We start from the raw sequence: 19,709 nt of genomic DNA on the forward strand, positions 1-19,709 counted from the left end.
TAACGGGCTTGCAGCTACTAGTTTAGTTTTTGGACCATTTTTTTAAACATGATTAATTTTAGTACCAATTTACCATAAGCCCTAAATATGGGTTTGTTCTTTAAATTTTTTTATCCAATTAATTGGATCCTAATTCAGGTTTTATTACTATTATTTAATTTTTTTTAATAAATTAAAACTGTGAAAAATATTTTGGTCCCTGTGGATGATCCCTTTTTTTTCTTTTTGAGAAACCAGTAATGAATTTTATTCAAATCATAGCAAAACTACTATCAATCAATACAAGAGAGTCAACATCACTAGGGATGTCCTCCAACCAAATTTGGGGAACTGCAAGATACTTAGGGTGAGTTTGGTTGGGCTTTTTAAAAAAGTGCATAATGAAAAAGTTGAGTTTTGAAAAAGTGCATAATGAAAAAGTGATTTTTTAAAAAGCTGAGTGTTTGGTAAAAGCTGCTAAAAAGTGCTTTTTGAAAAAGCTGAGTGTTTGGCTAAAACTATAAAAGTTGCAGTTTGAGGGACAAATTACCAAAAAGGACAATGTATATATAAGGGAGTTTATTTCATACTTATAATTCAACTACTTCATATACTTACTAAATAATAATAATAATAATAAATTTATATTATTGGTATTATTTTAATAATGTTTGGGCAATTATTCTTTTTTAGTGGCATAATTATTTGTTATTACCATTAATGACTTCTTATTAATATTAATTAAATCTAAACAATTTTCATCATCATGAAGCACAAAATGAAAATGTAAAAAGATGATAAAATATACACCAATAATCCAAGTTTAAATTGTGCTATATAAAAATGTAAAAAGATATAAAATACATACCAATAATCCAAATATAAATTGTACTACATGATATTATACAAAAAAAAAAATACACAACTACTAATTATTACCCCCCCCAAATAGAATTTGCAATGGAATCACGAAGAACCACCATTGCAGGATCTGTTAAAGTTCCTGAGTTTTGCTCATAACTGCTACATGCTTCACTATTACGTTCTCTTCTAGAAATTGAATCTTCATTGGCATTTATGAACTCCCTATCATCCCTATCATTTAGTCTAACAAAATTATGAAGAGCCATAGTAGCAGATACAATAAGTATTTGGATATGGAATGGAAAAGATGGCATGTTTCTAATAATTCTCCATTTATTCTTCCACACACCAAAAGTGCGCTCAATCACACATCGAAGAGATGAGTGAGCATGATTAAATTTTTCATGTCTAGTTCTAGGGCCTCCACCTCTCCTTCGAAAGTCCTGAAGATGGTATGATATCCCTTTGTATGGTGCCAAATAGCCTTGCATCATTGGGTATCCAGAATCAACTACATAATATTTCCCTAAACAAAGAAATTTAATTGTATTAAACACACACACAATATGTCATTATAATGAACAATTGATTAACCAATTACAAACCTGGTGGTGGGTGCGGAAAGTTGTTACTTTGTGTACGAATAGTATCAAGAAAAATGTGGGTGTCGTGTGCTGCACCTTCCCATCCAGGCAAAACAAATGTGAATAACATATCAAAGTCACATGCAGCCATCACATTTTGGGTTGGATATCCCTTTCTTCCAAAGTATGGAATGGACTTCTCAGTAGGTACAATCGCTATCACATGTGTGCCATCAATTGCACCGATGCAATCCTAATAAAAACATTAATAGTTTTCAGTTCCACATGCATTGTATTATCTTATAGACAATAACACTTATTCAAATATACAATAGTACACATACTTTGTAATGTGGCCAATAAATTGGATGGTCTTGTATTTTGGTTGGAACTTCACTAAAAGTTGGATCCGAAGGCTTTACATATGCTTCTGCAAAGCGAGCACCTAACAGAGTGATCATCTTCTCAAAATGTCTACTTATGGTTTCACCCGAATGCTGAAATAATTCTTGAACCATTCGGTTACATGTTCCATGACCAAGTATCAGTAAACAGATTGCCACTAACTCTTCTAACCTTATATTCCTTGAATGTTGAAGTCCAAAGTCACGTTGTAAAACTTGACACAAATTATGAAACACCTCCTTTCTCATTCTAAACATATTGTAACACAAAGTCTCATTACCTTCCATACAGCGTCTTAGCCAATCCCACCCCGTTTGTTCAGAATCATGACAAGGAGTCTTACTAATGTACTTATTGAAATATGTCACAACTGCTTCACAGGTAACTGTCACAAGCTGGTAAAACTCCTCGTTAGAATTGTCATTACTATCATCACTGTCAGAATCACTATCACTGTCATCATCACTGTCACTACTTTCATCATCATCATCATCATCATCATCATCATCATCACCATCATTGTTATCACCATCATTATTATGACCATCATTATTATTGTCAACATTGTTATAATCACTACCATCATGATCATCACAATAATTTCTGTAATCCCCATCCATTAATAGTTCCATAAAATGGCCACTCTCATGAGTACCATTATAATCATCCATATTGGTTTCAGCTACACAACAAAATAACAAATATTCAATCAAGACAATTCACAACATACCAACACAATTCACAACATCAAGTACATAACACTGTAATGAAAATTTCAAATATGTTTGCATTACACATATATTAGTCCAAAGCTAATACTAAATATCACATAACTTAGTTTAAAGTTAATACAACATAGCAAATACAACATAGTTCATACAACATAGCTAACTTAGTTTAAAGCTAATACAACATAGTTAATACCACATCAGGTTAGTCACTTCTGCTGCCTATAAATTATTGCTTGTAGCCACTTCAGCTGTGACTCTGGGTCCTTAAAAGTTAGGAACATCTCCCTACGTGACTTTTTTAGAAAGAGAATGGAAGCTTCAACCACAAACGCAAAATCCACTCCAGGAAGTGCTTTCACAATCGCCATTACATTATCAATTGAACTTGGTGACTCTCGAGAAGTACCTTCAGACCTATTCTGACATACAGTTATTAACTCACTAATACGATTGTCCAACATTGCAGCTCCTCCTATCTTCTTCTTTTTCTTCTGTGAGGGTATTGATTCACTAGCTCGCTTTTGTCCTGAACTACGTGATTGACTAGTATTTCCTTGCTGCAAACTACCAATGTCTAAACTCATGTCACATTGGTTATCCTTAAATTCGGAGCTACCATCTGAATCACCAGCACCCTCTTTTGGCATTGTTGGAGGTAATGTACCTGAAGAAGGGGTCCATGCAGCTACCCCAGTTGCTGCAACATCCCTAAACATTATCTCAAGTTGTTCTAGATTCTGTGGACCTTTCTCTCGGAATTTTTTAGCTTTGGGTAATTCCTACAAAATGTAATTGTAATTTCACTCATATAAGAATAATATAAAAAAAAAAAAAAAAAAACTATCTCCAAGTAACTACATATTAATAAAATACTCAACTCACCTTCAACTTCGAGTTCCACCAACAATCAGGAGCGGCAATCGTTCCCTTCACTGCATCCCAACCTAAACCTGTGTCAAGATTCCTCAATTTTTCCCACACTCTCCAATCACCTTTTAATACATCCCACCTACTTTTTAATTGGTCCTTATCATAGTTTTGACCGGTCTCCTCACAAAATTTGGTCACCAAATTGAACCAACCTTCGGAACTAAAGGCAGCACCTTTTGTTCTATTCCCGGCTTGAATTTGTTCCACACAAAGGTTACAAAAAGTAGTTGTCCACGATGGATTAATATCCCAATCTGCTCTAGCCTTTTTTACCTCGGGGTTGGAAGTGGTATTTTTTCCCATCTATAAAGTTAACCAACCATAAGAAATGCAAAAGATAGAAGATTGTAAAAAATGCAAAAAACGCACAATCAATAACATAAAAAATAAGTTTACACATAAATGAGTGAAAATAATTAAATATGTGTCAATTTGCTCAAGTAACTAGTTCATATTTTTTAAATATGTGGGAAAAAAAATATGTGGGAAAAAAAATTTTAGAAGCTACAGCCTTGGTTCCAGCCTCTGCCCAGCAGCAGCAGCAGCTGTAGCTGATGTTGCATCAGCTGCTGGGCATGCCCAGCAGCAGCAGCTGATGCCCAGCAGCAGCAGCTGATGCTGCATCAGCTGCTGGGCATGACCCATCAGCAGCAGCAGCATCAGCTGCTGCTGCTGCTGCTGCTGCTGCTAAATCAACCACCCATCATTTCCAAAACCAGTCCCAAATCCTCCTAACAAGTCTCCCAAGATCCTACATTAATCAAATCCTAAATTGGCTAGCATTTCATGGGTCATGCCCATGATGCGGCATCAGTGATCATGTACTGCTGGGCATGCCCATGCACAGCTGCTTCTTCCGCTATTGCTAAATCAACCACCCATCATTTCCAAAACCAGTCCCAAATCCTCCTAACAAGTCTCCCAAGATCCTACATTAATCAAATCCTAAATTGGCTAGCATTTCATGGGTCATGCCCAGCAGCTGATGCAGCATCAGCTGATGCAGCTGCTGCTGCTGCTGCTATTGCTAAATCAACCACCCATCATTTCCAAAACCAGTCCCAAATCCTCCTAACAAGTCTCCCAAGATCCTACATTAATCAAATCCTAAATTGGCTAGCATTTCATGGGTCATGCCCAGCAGCTGCTGCTGCTGCTGCTGCAGCTGCTATTGCTAAATCAACCACCCATCATTTCGATTGGGGTTGACTCACAATAGTTTGCCTAACCCCAATTTTTAAAGACCATTTTTACCGTATTACTCATTTTTAAACCCTAGCTATATAACCATTTTTTTTTCTCCCTCTCTCATTCATTATTAATATTTATCCTCTTTTGCTTGTTTAGTTAGGAGGAGAAAATGCTTTTGGCAGACAGATGACCTGAGCTATTTGATAATGGGGTAATGGGCAGCATGGGGCAACATCTCAGAAGTAAGAATAAACTAAAGTCCCCAAAACAAATTAACAAAGTACAAATAAATATAATGAAATAAAGTCAAGGAAGATATGGGTCATATACTCATATTCAGGGCTAACAGGAGGAGTACCTAATTAAAGAAACCTAATATTGGCATGGGAATGTCCCTCAAATACACGCATGCCCCAGCAGCTGCAGCTGCTGCTGCAGCTGCTATTGCTAAACCAACCAGACACCAATAAACTGAAAAAAAAAAAAAAAGAAGAAGAGAAATGACAGATATAGATGATATACAAACTACATTATACCATGTAACAAAGTTAACACCGCAAATTCCATCACTTCATGAAACTCACAAGCAGAACAAGTTGCTGCACAACCATAAGCCTAGCAAATGTTCACATGATAATTTAAACGACCATGCTATGCAATCCTAAACATTTAATTATCATCTAATACCAGTCTTAAGAAATGAAACAAATAAATAGCAAAATAACAGGACCCAACTGAGATCTAAACCCAAACTAAACAAATTATCCACATCCACATCCACATCCAATAACCAATAAACAAATAAACACACAACATAAATCCAAAATTTTGATTAATCAAAACCCTACACTGTTTCAAATTTGCTAATTGCTTACAAACAGATACTTTCATGAAATCAAAAGTTGATGAAGCTACCAAGTTTTATCCAAAATCACAGAATAAAGATAGTTTTTTTTTTTTTTTTTTTTAAAATAGAAGAAGAGGTTTCGGTTAGAGTGTGAGACTAAGGGGCCATAAGCATAGACTTGTAGCAGGCACCGTTCAAGTCACTGCTACAAGCATAGTGTAATTTGGAATTTGTCTAAATTAAAACATGCAATGGTAAAACAATATAATAAAAACATGACAGAAGTTGCAATATTGATTTTTTTTTAGATGAAATACACCCTGTTTCAGATCTTAAAAAAAAAAAAAAAAAAATTTCGGATCACTTTCTGGTACCTGGTGGATTTTGGTAGCAGATCAGTCCTGCTTGGTGCCTTTTTGATCAAATGCGTACCTTCAAGATTCCTGTCTCAGATCAGAAAAAAAAAATTAAAACAAAAAACATTACAGATCAGAGAAAACGAAGAAAGCAGAAGAGGAAGAAGAAGAAGAGGAAGAAGAAGAAGAGGACGAAGAAGAAGAGGAAGAAGAAGAAGAGGAAGAAGAAAGCAGAAGAGGAAGAAGAAGAAGAACAGATGACTTACCACAGGGAGATCGGTAGCAGCACGGAGAAGGCAGAGCAGAGAAGAGATGAGAGGAATCAGCGTCTGAGAGGAATCAGCAGAGAAGAGATGAGGGTGATTCGGTAATTTTCGGTCTCACCTATCCGTTGAGCTGAAAACGTTTGATGCGCGTTTGAGATATGGACCTCAGACCACCATTTCAGAAAAGTTGAGTTTTGCCTTTGCCTTAAAACGCAGCTTTTATCTAAAATCTGCGTTTAGCCTTCACCAAACGCCCAGCCACTGCCAGCTTTATGAAAAAGCTACGTTTTGGGTCCTAAAAGCCCAACCAAACGGGCACTTAGCTAATTCGGCTTACTTATTAGCCACAACATTACCCTTTCGATGAACATGGGAGAACGAACAATCACAGAGTTGCGAAGCCAAGGTGATAGAATCCATTACACAAATAGAAAATTTGATTGATTTGGATGTACAATTGAATGTTATCCTTAGACAATATTTACCTCACAAATTTATCCTTTGGATACAACCAAGTTTATTTGATTCTATAAATAGCAATTTTGGAGAAAACCTACAAGTTTCTTGTGTTTCTAAGAAAGATGAAAGAAAAGAAGTTGAGAATAAGTTACTAAATGAATATAAACTACTATTTATACCTAAAGGATTATGACCCTTCAAAAGACACAATTTTTTTAGTATGCACATTTTTGGTCAATAGACAAATTTTTGGTTTAATAGGCACCTTTAATATATATCTAATACAATAGGTTATAACATTTCAATAGGCACTTTTTGGTATATCTAATTTAAAGGGTTATAACCTTTTAATAGACACGTTTTGGTGTGTGTGTGTATATATATTTATTATAATCTATCTTGTATATACCTATATATAACACAAACTAAACTATAGATGCAACATTCTGCCTCTTATTTCTATCTAAAAAAAACTAATAAATAAAACAACATTGCTTTCTTATTTCTTTCAATATTAGTTTTTATTTATTAATTTCATGCATTTTTGCTTCTTACTCCAACTCAATAATAATGGCTTTTTTTTTTATTTTTTAATAACTCATCTAGTAACTATTCTCATGCATCGCATGGGTGTATATATATAATCTATACACATACACACACACACTAGTTGCCAACCCATGCGATGCACGAGAATAGTTAGCAAATGTTAGATAAATAAATATATATTTACTTTTTTCAATGTTACAATTAGTTAAAACCGAATGATAATCAAATCAATACTTAATAAAATGAGGTAAAGAGATAATTAGAAATGAAGACAAAGTTAGCTATTCAAAAATAAATTATAAATAATAGCAAAAAGAATTACAATAAAATTAAAGAATTAAAATAATACAAAAACAAATTGGACAAAGAGAGAGAGAGGACCTGTTAAACGAAATTGGATATCTATGGGCTGAAACTTTATTTGGGAATGCATAATCCAATCATTCCAAACTTATTGTGATTGAAATTTCAACTAAAAATTTTGTCAAATATGAAAGACAAACAACCCAATTTCAAGGGCAAAGCTTGGTCTGAAAAATCGGCTGAGTACATACAATTCAAAAGAAATCAATACTTATATTAATTAATCTAAAATTAGGGTATCATTAAATAACGTCAACAACTATTTATTGGGAATGCAAAAAGAAAGCAACATGTGTCCAAGGGTCATGTGCAATGCACACAAGACCCTTAGACATTATGTGCAATTGTAGCATACAAAATCTAACCCAAATTCAGTGTTTATTACCAGATTTCTTCAAAATAAAAAAATAAAAAATTTACAGGTAGCGGTTTAGGTGATCTGATGTTGGTGACCAACTGGCTTGCCGATGGATGATAGTCTGACACTCCAATGATCCCTCTCTCAGTCTATTTTTCTCTCTCTTTTTGTCTTACGGTGAAGGATCCTCAGATTAATTTCTCTCTTTCTCGGTGTTTCACAGTTTATGGGTTCTCTTGTTTTTTTTATTTTATTTTATTTTTTTATATTTATAATTAGAATGTAATTGGGATTTTTTTAGTTATTTACAGTTAATTCTTAAAAAATGTATTTAAAATGAATTGAATTAAACGATTAGTTAAAAACATTAAATCCTGAAAAGTAACAATGTTTGGTGTTTTTAAATGTTAATGTGGCATAAATTTACATAGCCACATGGCGCAATGAGGCACAGTCAACAAAAGGTCAAACATTTCGACTTTTTCCCAAAAGAAAACCTAGTTCTCCAATTCTCCTCTTCTTCCCAATCAAAATAGGCATCGATCCTTCTTTTTCTAGCTTCTTTTTTCTTGATTCGTTTTCCATTCTTTCCTTCCAACTAATCACATTCGCATGTACGGTTTCATGTGCAAAGTGCCATGGCATTGTTGTGGAGGACAATCCTATTGATTACCCTATAAATAATGCAAATTAGGTCGTAGTTTTTAAGAAAGTGATTTCTAGACAATAAACACCAAAATCTGAAGTAATGGTCCCCAAGGCCAACCTTGCCGATGAGCTCATGAAGATAATGTATTTCTTGATGACCAAAAAATATTTTTGTTTAATCAAGTTTCTCAACCGTCTCAAAAAAAAAAAAAAAAAATTCTCAACCGGTACAAATGTCCAAAAATTAGGAAAATTTTTACTTTTTTTTGCTAAAACAAATGGGATCTACATTTGATGCATTTTCTTTGTAGAGTATGTCTATGCTTGTACAATTATTAATCAAGGTTTCCATCCGCCTAATTTTCTTTCATATGTGGAGTTAATATGGGCTTATTAATGAAAATGGTTCAATTTGATTTAATAAATATTTTGTATATATGTATTGCACCGCATATAAATATAAATATTTATGTTTGATATGACTCTTCCTTAATGCTATATAATTTAATAGTAATATTTTAAATTATCAACATTAGATTACAAGTTTTCTTGTTTCTCAAAAAGAAAAAAAAAAGGATTACAAGTTTTATTTATTTTTAACAAACATGTCAATTTTTTTTGATTGATCAATGTTATTTACTGTTGTTAATAGTCATTTTCGCAACAAATTTTATGATTCGACAGGAACAACTAAGCCCAATTAATTAGCGGGTCTGACTAATGAATTTTATGAATGTATTCTGCTTTATCGCATAGCCCAAGCCCAGGTGAATAGTTGGAGAATTGAGTAGTAATAGTTTCAGTGGGTGTGGGTTAGTTCCCATGGTGCTCTTTACATAGGCCCGGCCCGTATGTGCCACGAAATGGGCTAGGGATGCTGGAGTCATTTAGGGCCCACGAAGGAGGTCTAGTGGCAGAAATTTCCACCTCAGATTTGATTCCATGCTCTGGGTGACTGTGCCCTGATTTTCAGCTCAGCTCCATTTCTCCACACCAAGGCATAGCTGACCCTAAGGAAAAGGCTGAACAGCCTAGCCCACTCAACCACCCAAATGCAGTTTTCCAATGGCTACAAAGGTCAAAGACAGTAGCTATGAAGACAAGACAACTTGGTTTCTAAAATCATGCAAAAAGTAACCAAACATTTCCCTAATCATAAAGCATAATACACCAAGTCATAGAAATAGCATATGAAAGGTCAAAGGCCTTGCTCCCAACCAAAAAACTGGTCACAAGCATCCCTTAAAGCTTGATATAAATATGCACCACCAGCTCACAAGAAAGGGGCAGAACGTTTTCCCTACAAAACCCAGAACTTTGATACAACAACCCAGCCAGCTACTTAGTGTATGGACGATTTGAAGGCCTAGTGGTGAAAATACTGATAAAGGGGAATTCTCCCTCTCTTGCACGGGGCCTCTTTCAATTTCGTCCTCTTGGTGACTGCGAGTTGAAATTTTGGCTCCTAAATATATAATTTCTGCACTTTTCTTGTGTTTTCATTTTCTATTGGTTTCTCTTTCCATAAAGCACCATTAGCCTTTGTGTACCTCACATTATGAATTTTGGGCTTGGCTCTCTAAATAAACTAACGAATTTAACGAACCCAAGGGGAGTTTTGGGCTCATTGTTGCAAATTCAGCCTTCTTCGCAAAACGTCCCCGACAACTGTTTAATAATGTATTTTATGTATAATTTTAAAGTCCAAAAAACTTAAAGTCTATATTTTACAAACATGGATAGACTAAGAGGATCGCGGAATAAATAATTTAAAAGGTGAGGAATAATTTAAAATTTTAATAAAAATAAAACTTGAATATATTAACATCACAAAAAAAAGCCCAAATAGATAAAGTATTAAAATTTCCTTCACAAGTTTTCATATTTTGAAATCATTGTATGATATGATAGCTTTACTATCAGTGTTATCAGCTACATCTATTTCAATATACACAATTAAGCAATTATTAAATTACTAATATTTCATTCAATTACTGACATATTGCTAAATAAGTGTTAGGACATATGTGAATGATGTTAGGAACATATATCATTTAGAATTGGCTAATCCTATGACAAAACGTATTTTACTTGTAATTGGGTAGATCTATGATGTATTTAATACTTCAAGGAATAAGAGTTCAACTATAGTATTGAAGCCATGCAAATCTGTCCAAGAAACAAGTGAAGAAGTACTGATTCATTAAAGCTTAATAGTTGCTCAACAGATGCTATCTATTGAAACTCGATAGCTGCTCGATAGATGCTATCTATTGAGAATTACAAAATTCAGATTTCTAGATCTAATTTTCATCCCGTGCTGACATGTAAGTATAAAGTTTCTTTTCTCACAACCCTAGACATATATAAGGCTTATTTTAAAAGTCATCACATAAGAGAATACATAAAGAACATATGCACAAAGTGACCAAGTGCTTATTTTCTTTGAAAGAAGCTACTGCGTTTTTGTGCCTTAAGGTTTTGTAACCAAGTGCTTCTTAATCTTCATTGTTGATGCATGAAGTGAAGATATTTGCAGCCAATATTCTTCTTCCTCAAGTTGGTGAGTGAGTCACGTACTGGGATTTGTGTAAAGAAGTTAGTCACGTACTGAAATTTGTGCATCAAAAGGGTGACGTTTATATATTGAAGAGTTCAGAAATTCTGAAGCGGTAGAAGATTTTCGCTGTAAGTTCATCTACGGGGATTGTAGAGTCTAGGGATAAATTTTTTGTACTAGATCTGAAATTTCTCTGTACTATAGTGAATTGCTTTTTGGGAAGGTTTTGCCTTAGGTTCTTTACTGTGAAACTAGTTTGTTTAATTGGTTTTCCTAGGTCATCATATCTTGTCTTATTTACTTTTTCGCTGTGCATGATATTGACATGATATTGATGTTTATTTTAACAAGGTTTATTCATAATCAATCTAATAAACAACTTGGGTTTAAAACTTGTTAATTCTATCAGCCAGGATCTAAATTTCCCAACAATAAGTAACAATATAAACAAAATGTATTATCTTTTTGAAAAAATATATCACATAAATCCAACAAATTCAACTAATGACTAAAGCAAGCACTAATAGACTAACTATTTGAATAGTGTACACTTTTTAAATAAAAAATAGCAATCTCAAAATATGTCATAGAAAACACAATTTAAAAAATCGCAATTACACATTTGATTTGGGCATTTAGGCTAATTTGTTTATTTGTGCAATTTTTTAGAAGTGATATGTCCACAATATTTTTGCAAAAATTACATAACGAAGACTAGGCAGTAAGTTTTTACTAGTTTTAATTTGAACATGTTACTGAAATTATTTTTTTACCCATCAGTAGCAACCTACTACTTAAATTTTTTTAATGAAAGTGCTGCAAGAATGTTGCAAACATAGCATTTCTCGCAATTTTTTGGAGAGGTAGAATTTATTTTTTAATGGGCTCAAATTCTTATTTAAGGTGTTTAAGCTTTTTTTAGGGTGGTCAAGTTTTTTTTTTTAGTGGGTGGTCAACAACCCATATTAATTGAAAACTCAAAATTTTAAAGGTACATTAAAAAAATATTCAAGTGAAGGTGGTCATGTGACCCCCCTGAGCTATACTTGGTGCCACCCTTGGATGTAATATGTCTTCAGTCATTGATTTTGTGATTATTAAACTTTTATCATTTTTTTTCTTTCATCTTTTTTATTTATTTATTTTATTTTTACAATTCATGATCAATAGTAAAATCGCTTTCTTATCTATGTGATTAATTGTATGGACAATTTGATAGGAGTCTTGGTGACGCTGAGAATATGAATTAAGTGCAATAATAAAAATACAAAGTATGCCTTTGAATCAGCTTAATTCATCAATTTATTCCTTTCTAAAAACAAATTCATCAATATATTTAACGTACTTCTTCTTTTTTTTAAGAAGATCAATATATTTAACTTAGTTTGTTTAATTGTAAAAATTCAATTAAATCTTGAAAAATCTGATATTTGAAAAGCCATAAGTTCCATTTTAGGATGAAAGCAATAACATGTCATGATTTGTGATACAAAGGAAATATGTTGTATCATCAATCATGACATATTGTCATTCATTTTTTAAGTTTCGTTGCCCTTAATTTATTTTGTGAAATATTTCTTTGACCTATGATGATTATGCTTTAGCACTGCTTGATTGAAACTGTTGCAAACTTGACCCATATCTCATTGCCCAATTGTTATTAGACAGTGTATTTAAAGATTCCTAATGTATTGCAGCAATCAAAAGAAAAAAAAAGTCATTTTCGTCCAGCGCATTACTTACTTAGAATACAGTCATACTCCTTACTATGTGATACTGGGGTAAAAAAGTACGACTCTGGTGTTTTTGAAGTTAGTGGACACAAATGGTGGGCTCTAATATTGTTCTAATTCTTGTTTTTTCTATTCAAATATAAATGTTTACTTCTAATGTAGTCAGTTTTATTTTGCAGGAGGTTGTCTATTTATCCAAGAGGAAACTAGAAAATGAATGGAAGTGGTCACATCTCAATTTACTTGGAAATTGTTGACACCGAAAAGCTCAATCCTGGCTGGAAAATTTATGTCAGTTTGAAATTATTCCTGTTCGATCAAATACAAGACAAGTTCTTGACCATTCAACATTTTCACGAAAGAAAAGTACTCTTGGGGAAGGTTTTCTATCATATTAAGGATATCATCAAGGACTGCAAAGAGCGGAAGACATTATCTTCTTCCACAGTTGGTTGGTCATCAGTCAAAAACACTTCTTCTCCTCCAGAATGGAAATCTACCCATTCCAATATATATATATATATATATATATATATATAGAGAGAGAGAGAGAGAGAGAGAGAGAGAGAGAGAGAGAGAGAGAGAGAGAGAGAGTGTGTGTGTGTGTGTGTGTGTGTTGGATTCAAATTATACTTGATGTAACTCTAAGCAATATTACACCACTTAATAACTTATTATTAGATGTGAATTTTGACAAATCTACCATTAAATTACATTATCTTCGTATATTCTCTATGCTTGCAAAATTTTAAGGTAATTAATAGTCATATCATCAACCAATTTTTTAAATTCAAGTTTTTGTAATTTAAAATAATATATAAAAGATGAGTTTATAGATCTAATGGTAATTAACATCAAATTGATATGAAAATTGGCATGATTGTTAAGAACATATAGAACATGTAATTCGACGATGAAATTTTCAAAATACGAATTTTATAACAAGTTATTGAGTAGTGTAACATTACTTAAAGTTACACTAGGTGTAACTTGAACCCAACCCATATATATATATATAACATGCATATTCATCTTTTATGATTATATTTTGGTATAAAATTTTAAATTACCAATTTTCTCAAAAACTTAAACTATTAGGAGATAGTAAATTTATTCACGTGTTGGACACCCGAGCTGCTATTGACTAGAGACTCAACACGTGGAAATTTAAATAGAATATGAGGGGGTTATAGGGAAAATTTAAACTCAGGACTTTTTATCCTAATGCCATGTTAAATTTTCAATTCTCTCATAAACTAATCTAACATATCTTTTTTTTTGTGTAGATGCTAATGGCGTAACTAGAAGATTCCATGATATCAAGACTGAATGGGGCTTTCACAAATTCCTATCCCTTAAATCTTTCGAAGATATTTCTCAAGGATATCTTGTCAATGATTATTGTGTATTTGGTGCTGAGCTTTTTGTTCATGAACGCAATGCCAAACAGGAGTTTCTTACTATGATAAAAGAGCCCCTTAACCGTACTATGACTTGGAAGATTAAAAACTTTTCAACACTAGATCAAGAGTAATATTATTCAAGAGTAATATTATTCTCAAATATTTCAAGTTGGCGATGTGAAATGGTATTAATTTTTATTATTATTATTTTTATATGTATTATTATAAGTTGGACTTTTATTGTTGTAAGAAAAGGAAAGTTTCCTTTTTGAAACTTAGCACCTATTGTTTTTAACTCTTTTTATTGAATCCATGCAGGAAGTTACTGGTTTACCCCAAAAATATTTATAATGGAAAATACAAAGTGATATCTCTCTTCCTCTTTTGTTGTGATTGTGTTCTACCTGAGCACAAAGTTTTTGCAGAATTCAGGATACGTATAAAGGACCAAATTAACAATGAAGATCACGTGGAAAAAACAGGTATGTATGCTTATATGGGTGTGTGCACACACACGTGCCTCCCGTTCTCTTTCACCTTGTTTTGTTCCTGTGTAAGTTTTGTCTCAATTTTTTTTTTGGTTTTGTTTCTTACAGAAAAACATTGGTTCACTACCTCTTCGAATGAATAGGGTTTCTCACACTTTATGCCTTTTGAGGATCTCCTAGATGCATCCGAGATTCTTGTGAATGATACTTTAATTGTAGAAGAAGAAATAATAGTTATATCTAATGTTAAGTGATTCCCTAAAATGATTGTCTAAGAAATTATAGCAAAAACTATACTTTAAATATTGTAAAAATACTTCTTTATCCCGGAATTGCATTTGGGGAGGTTATGGGATTATTATTATTATTATTATTATTATTATTATTATTATTATTATTATTACAAAGATGTCAATCTTAAAAAGGTTTAAATTTGTCTTCTTTATTTTGAAGCTTGCGCACACGCTCATATGAGTGCACTTGCTTTATATACATAAATACACACATGTATGTATATAAATGTGTGTGTGCATATATATATATATATATATATATATATATATATATATATATATATATATATATATATTATGTAATTATGTATGTATACATGTACGCTCTAAGTCATCTCAGTAGTACATAATAAGTGTGTATTTATAAAAGTTAATTTCATCTTTTATATGATATAACTTTATTTCAATGTAATACTATTTCATAATTTATTATAGATCTAATATTTTATCATACTCATAATTGGTTTGCGCTTTGACTCAAGTTATACCTGGTATTAATTTTGTTAAAATTAAATCTCTTCTTATCTTTATATTAATTTTTAAAATCAAATATTCTTTCAATATTTATCATACAAATCAAATTTGATATCAATAAAATGTGTTTTACTATTCAATCAATAAATTATGCAATAATTCAATAAAAGATTATGAAATAATACATTTTTATAATGTAAAAAATAAAACCAGAACTATATATAAATGAGATTGTGGGGAGCTTGAGGACCGAGGAGGGCGAGAAACGGTATTTCCACCAATTCATCTATAAAGCACTTCTAACCCGAGAAGAGGATAGGAAATGTGCATAATGTCACAAGAGCGCTCGAGTAGGAGAAGTAGTCTTCCAAGAAAGGGCCAAGGTAGTGGAAAGATATTTCCTGAGAAAGGTTACCTACCACCTCTGCATTGAATGCATGACAACAACGTTATCGACTGCATTAATGAGGAAATGACACCTAAACAATAGATTCACTGCTAAGTAGCCCTTCTACCACCTTCAGCAGAACTTGGAAGGGACAAGTGTCCAAAGGAAAGCCTGGAAGTATACAAGTGGAGGGCCAAGATGGAAGTAAAAATAGAGTATATAAGGGAAGAGAACCTCTCAGATAGATGTGGAGATTGAATTTTGGCAGAGGAAAGTGTAATTTTAAGGATAGGAACGAACACAGTGAAAAGGGGTGAAAGAGAGAAATTTTATACGTCTTTGTGTAAGAACACATCCTCGGGTTCGCACGAAGGCAGCATTAATCTTAAATTACTCTTTGGAATCATTCTACTCTGTTTATCTTCGGATCTTAGGCCTTAATCTTAAACTTAATTCAACTCACACTAAAGTCATTTTCCCACTCTCCATACAAATTACATTGTTTTGGGCTTAATTTGAGGGAAGGGGCTTCTCTATTCTTAGTGGACTTGGACTATCAAAATTTTAGCACTTACAATTGGCATTGTTTGTGGGAACTTTTGCTTGTGGTTTTGTTAAGTCATGGCCAATTTGGAGCAAAATAGGAAGGCATCTGTTGGTTCTTAGAGGGAGGACCATTTGGTTAATTTGGAACGAAGGAGGGATAGGGAGAATAGCCCCACACCCAACGTTATGGTGGAAACACAGCATACAGAACATACTGAAAGGAGTCATTCAAGGACGGGAAGCCATGTTTCACATGGGGTTTGGATACAGTAGGACTGTTTCCGAAGGCGTCGGGAAATCGAAGATGGCTCCTCGTCGGGACTGATTACTTCACCAAATGGGTAGAGGCCAAACCTCTTTCTAACATCAGGGACGTGGATGCAAAGAGGTTTATTTAGAGAAACATTGTCACTAGATTTGGGATCCCCCATACGTTGATTTCGAACAATGGACTCCAATTTGACAGCAAGGCCTTTAAAAGGTATTGAGGGGAGTTGGGAATCAGAATTAGGTATTCTACTCCTTCTTATCTGCAAGGAAATGGGCAGGTCGAAGAAACTAATAAGGCCATAGTATTTGGGTTGAAGAAAAGACTAGACAATGTAAAAGGGAGGTGGGTGGACGAATTACCCCATGTACTATGGACTTATCACACCACACCTCGAAGATCAACAAGAGAGACTTCTTTCTCAATGACTTACTCTTACGGATCCAAGGCAATCATCCCCCTTGAAACAAGGTTCCCAACCTTGAAGACTGACCAGTTCAACGTTGAAGAAAATAATCGTCTATTGTTAGCCAGTCTAGAGTTAATTGAGGAAAGAATAGAGGTGGCCATGCCTAAAATGGCACATTATCAACAAAAACTTAGGCAAGGGTATGACAAGGGAATAAGTTGAGGCCACTAACCCCAGGAGATTTGGTCCTGAGAAAAGTGGTAGGAACAACGAAGAATCCAGAATGGGGAAAGTTAGGCCCCAGTAGGGAAGGTCCATACCGAGTAATGTCAGTAGCGGGCATTGGCGCTTATTATTTAGAAGATCTAGATGAGAATGTGATCCCGCGCCCATGAAATGTAAATAACCTGCGCTAATATCAGTAGCGGGCATTGGCGCTTATTATTTAGAAGATCTAGATGAGAATGTGATCCCGCGCCCATGAAATGTAAATAACCTGCGCTATTATTATTATTATTATTATTATTATTATTATTATTATTATTATTATTATTATTATTATTATTATTATTATTATCATTATTATTATTAATATGAAGGTTTTTATTCATCTCTTGTACATTTATTTATTGCTATAGTAGCCAATTAAGCCGCATTAACTCTTATTAAAAGATTGATTAAGTGTTAAACAGAACCTTGGTCTTGTTTGACTCCTCGGGTCATAGGCCTTGGGTAAATTAACTTTTATTAAAAGATTGTTTAAGTGTTAAATAGAACCTCGGCCTTGTTCAGAACCTCGGCCTTGTTCAGAACCTTGGTCTTGTTCGATTCCTCGGGTCACAAGCCTTAGGTAAATTAACTCTTATTGAACAATTGTTTATGAAAGTTCAAAAACGTGTAAAAACACCCTTGAATGTTTAGACTCACAATATACAAATTACCAATTCAAGCTTATAAACAAACAATGTACGTGCGAAAAATGTAGATAAGCTAAAACAAAATTGATAACACAATCTAAACCAAATAAAATCACATCCATAGCTGAAATTAAATGTCAAAGATTAAGGGAAGAGAGATGCAAACACAAGGACAACACAGCGATGTGTTATCGAAGAGGAAACCGAAGTCCTCGGCGTAAAACCTCTTCGCCGCCCTCCAAGCGGTCAATAATCCACTAAAGAATGTAGTTGGGATACATGGACAACAGAAGACCCTCCAAGCCTAATCTACCCAGTGTACCTAAGCCCTCCAAGCTCCTACTCCAACGAGGTTAGGTCGAACCTATTTCTTCTTTAACTTACCGGATTCCGCTACAACCCATAGCATCAACCAATATGAAATTGGTCCCTTCTTAATTGCTTCCCAAAGCACCAAACAGCCTTCTCACAGATATGGGTATGGTGAGAAAAAGTTTTGGTAATGTACCTCTCAAGGATATAACAGTGGAGAGGAAAAGAGTAGAGGAATTTGAAGAGTCTCTATGTGAAGATTGTGGATGAGTCAATCTTGTTTTTCTCTAGGGTTTCTCTCTCAAAATTCTCTTTGGAAGCTCTCTACATTTCGTGGGTATAAGGGGTATTTATACTGAGGTGAGAAAGGAATGCGAAGAGTCAGATTTTCCCAAACAGGGCTAGCTGGCGGTTTGACCTCGCGACTTAATTGAGTTGCGAGTTCAAGTCGTGAGCAAATAGAATGGCCAGACTGGACATTTTGTCCTATAGTGCTACAGCTGACGTGACTGTTCACCTTCTTAGTACGCTTCACTCGTGTGCATTATCTGGCGGCTTGCAAGCCGCGAGCCACCCACGAGATTCAGCCGCGAGTCCCTACTTTGCTGCACATTCTTGAGCATTTCTTCACACTCTCTCACACACTACCCTTACATGAATCCCACATAAATACAGGGTTTCTAAGTGCTGAATTACAAGCAAATTGGCAAGGAATAAAGCCAACACAATGGTTGATAAATTTCAACCTTACAATCTCCCCCTTTGGCTATTCTGTAACAAAACCCTAAAACAAACTCTAGACTTAACATGTGAGTTGGGAACAGTTGAACAAAACTCACTCACACCTAACTCTAGAATCCGTGAAGCTCTTGAATCATAAGAACAAGTGTCTCCTGAAACACAATAACATAATATGATCATTGCATACAGAAAAACTTGTAATGCATATGAGACAAGCATAATGCAATCAAGCAAAATGGAGTAAAGTAATAAACCACAGCTTGACCATACATGCAATCACTATAAAATAGTGACCACAATGCTCATTCGCACTTGGAATGAACATCCTGACATGCAAGCTGTTAAGCTTAAATGTAAAGAATTATTTGCATGTCCAACACTCAACCAATGCACAATACAAGAAGTATATGCATCTAGGAACAAGATCCTACTAGGGCACAAGAGTGATGTACCTAAAGCAGTGCATAGCAAATCAATAAGTACAAAAGTTACAAAGCAAAAGAACAAAAACATAAAGGCTGCCTAAGCATGGTACAAACCATAAAAGCCTACTGATCAAACCCTAAAAGCTTACAAAAGCAACATGGGTACAAATATGATGTACTAAAGAAAATGCACAATATCAACTAAAAGTGCTTAAAGTTTCT

General features: G+C 34.0%; 1 protein-coding gene across 1 annotated transcript; it reads right to left on the minus strand.

Moving 5' to 3' along the window:
- Nucleotides 1-2,569: 2,569 nt before the first annotated feature.
- On the minus strand, nucleotides 2,570-3,796 carry LOC142617462 (uncharacterized). Its single transcript, XM_075790337.1, has 2 exons — nucleotides 3,446-3,796; nucleotides 2,570-3,342 (listed from the first exon to the last, which is right to left on the minus strand). The coding sequence occupies exons 1-2, from the start codon at nucleotides 3,794-3,796 to the stop codon at nucleotides 2,770-2,772; spliced, it is 924 nt and encodes a 307-aa protein (XP_075646452.1). The 3' UTR covers nucleotides 2,570-2,769.
- Between the last annotated feature and the right edge of the window lie 15,913 nt (nucleotides 3,797-19,709).

This window comes from Castanea sativa, chromosome 11 (assembly GCF_040712315.1).
Source record: "Castanea sativa cultivar Marrone di Chiusa Pesio chromosome 11, ASM4071231v1".
Taxonomy (NCBI): domain Eukaryota; kingdom Viridiplantae; phylum Streptophyta; class Magnoliopsida; order Fagales; family Fagaceae; genus Castanea; species Castanea sativa.

Bases quoted from the DNA above. Each gene is read 5' to 3' on its own strand.
- LOC142617462 (XM_075790337.1), bottom strand. From the start codon at position 3,796: ATGGGAAAAAATACCACTTCCAACCCCGAGGTAAAAAAGGCTAGAGCA. The intron at 3,343-3,445 runs GTGAGTTGAGTA...TACATTTTGTAG, and splicing joins GGTGGAACTCGAAGTTGAAG to GAATTACCCAAAGCTAAAAA.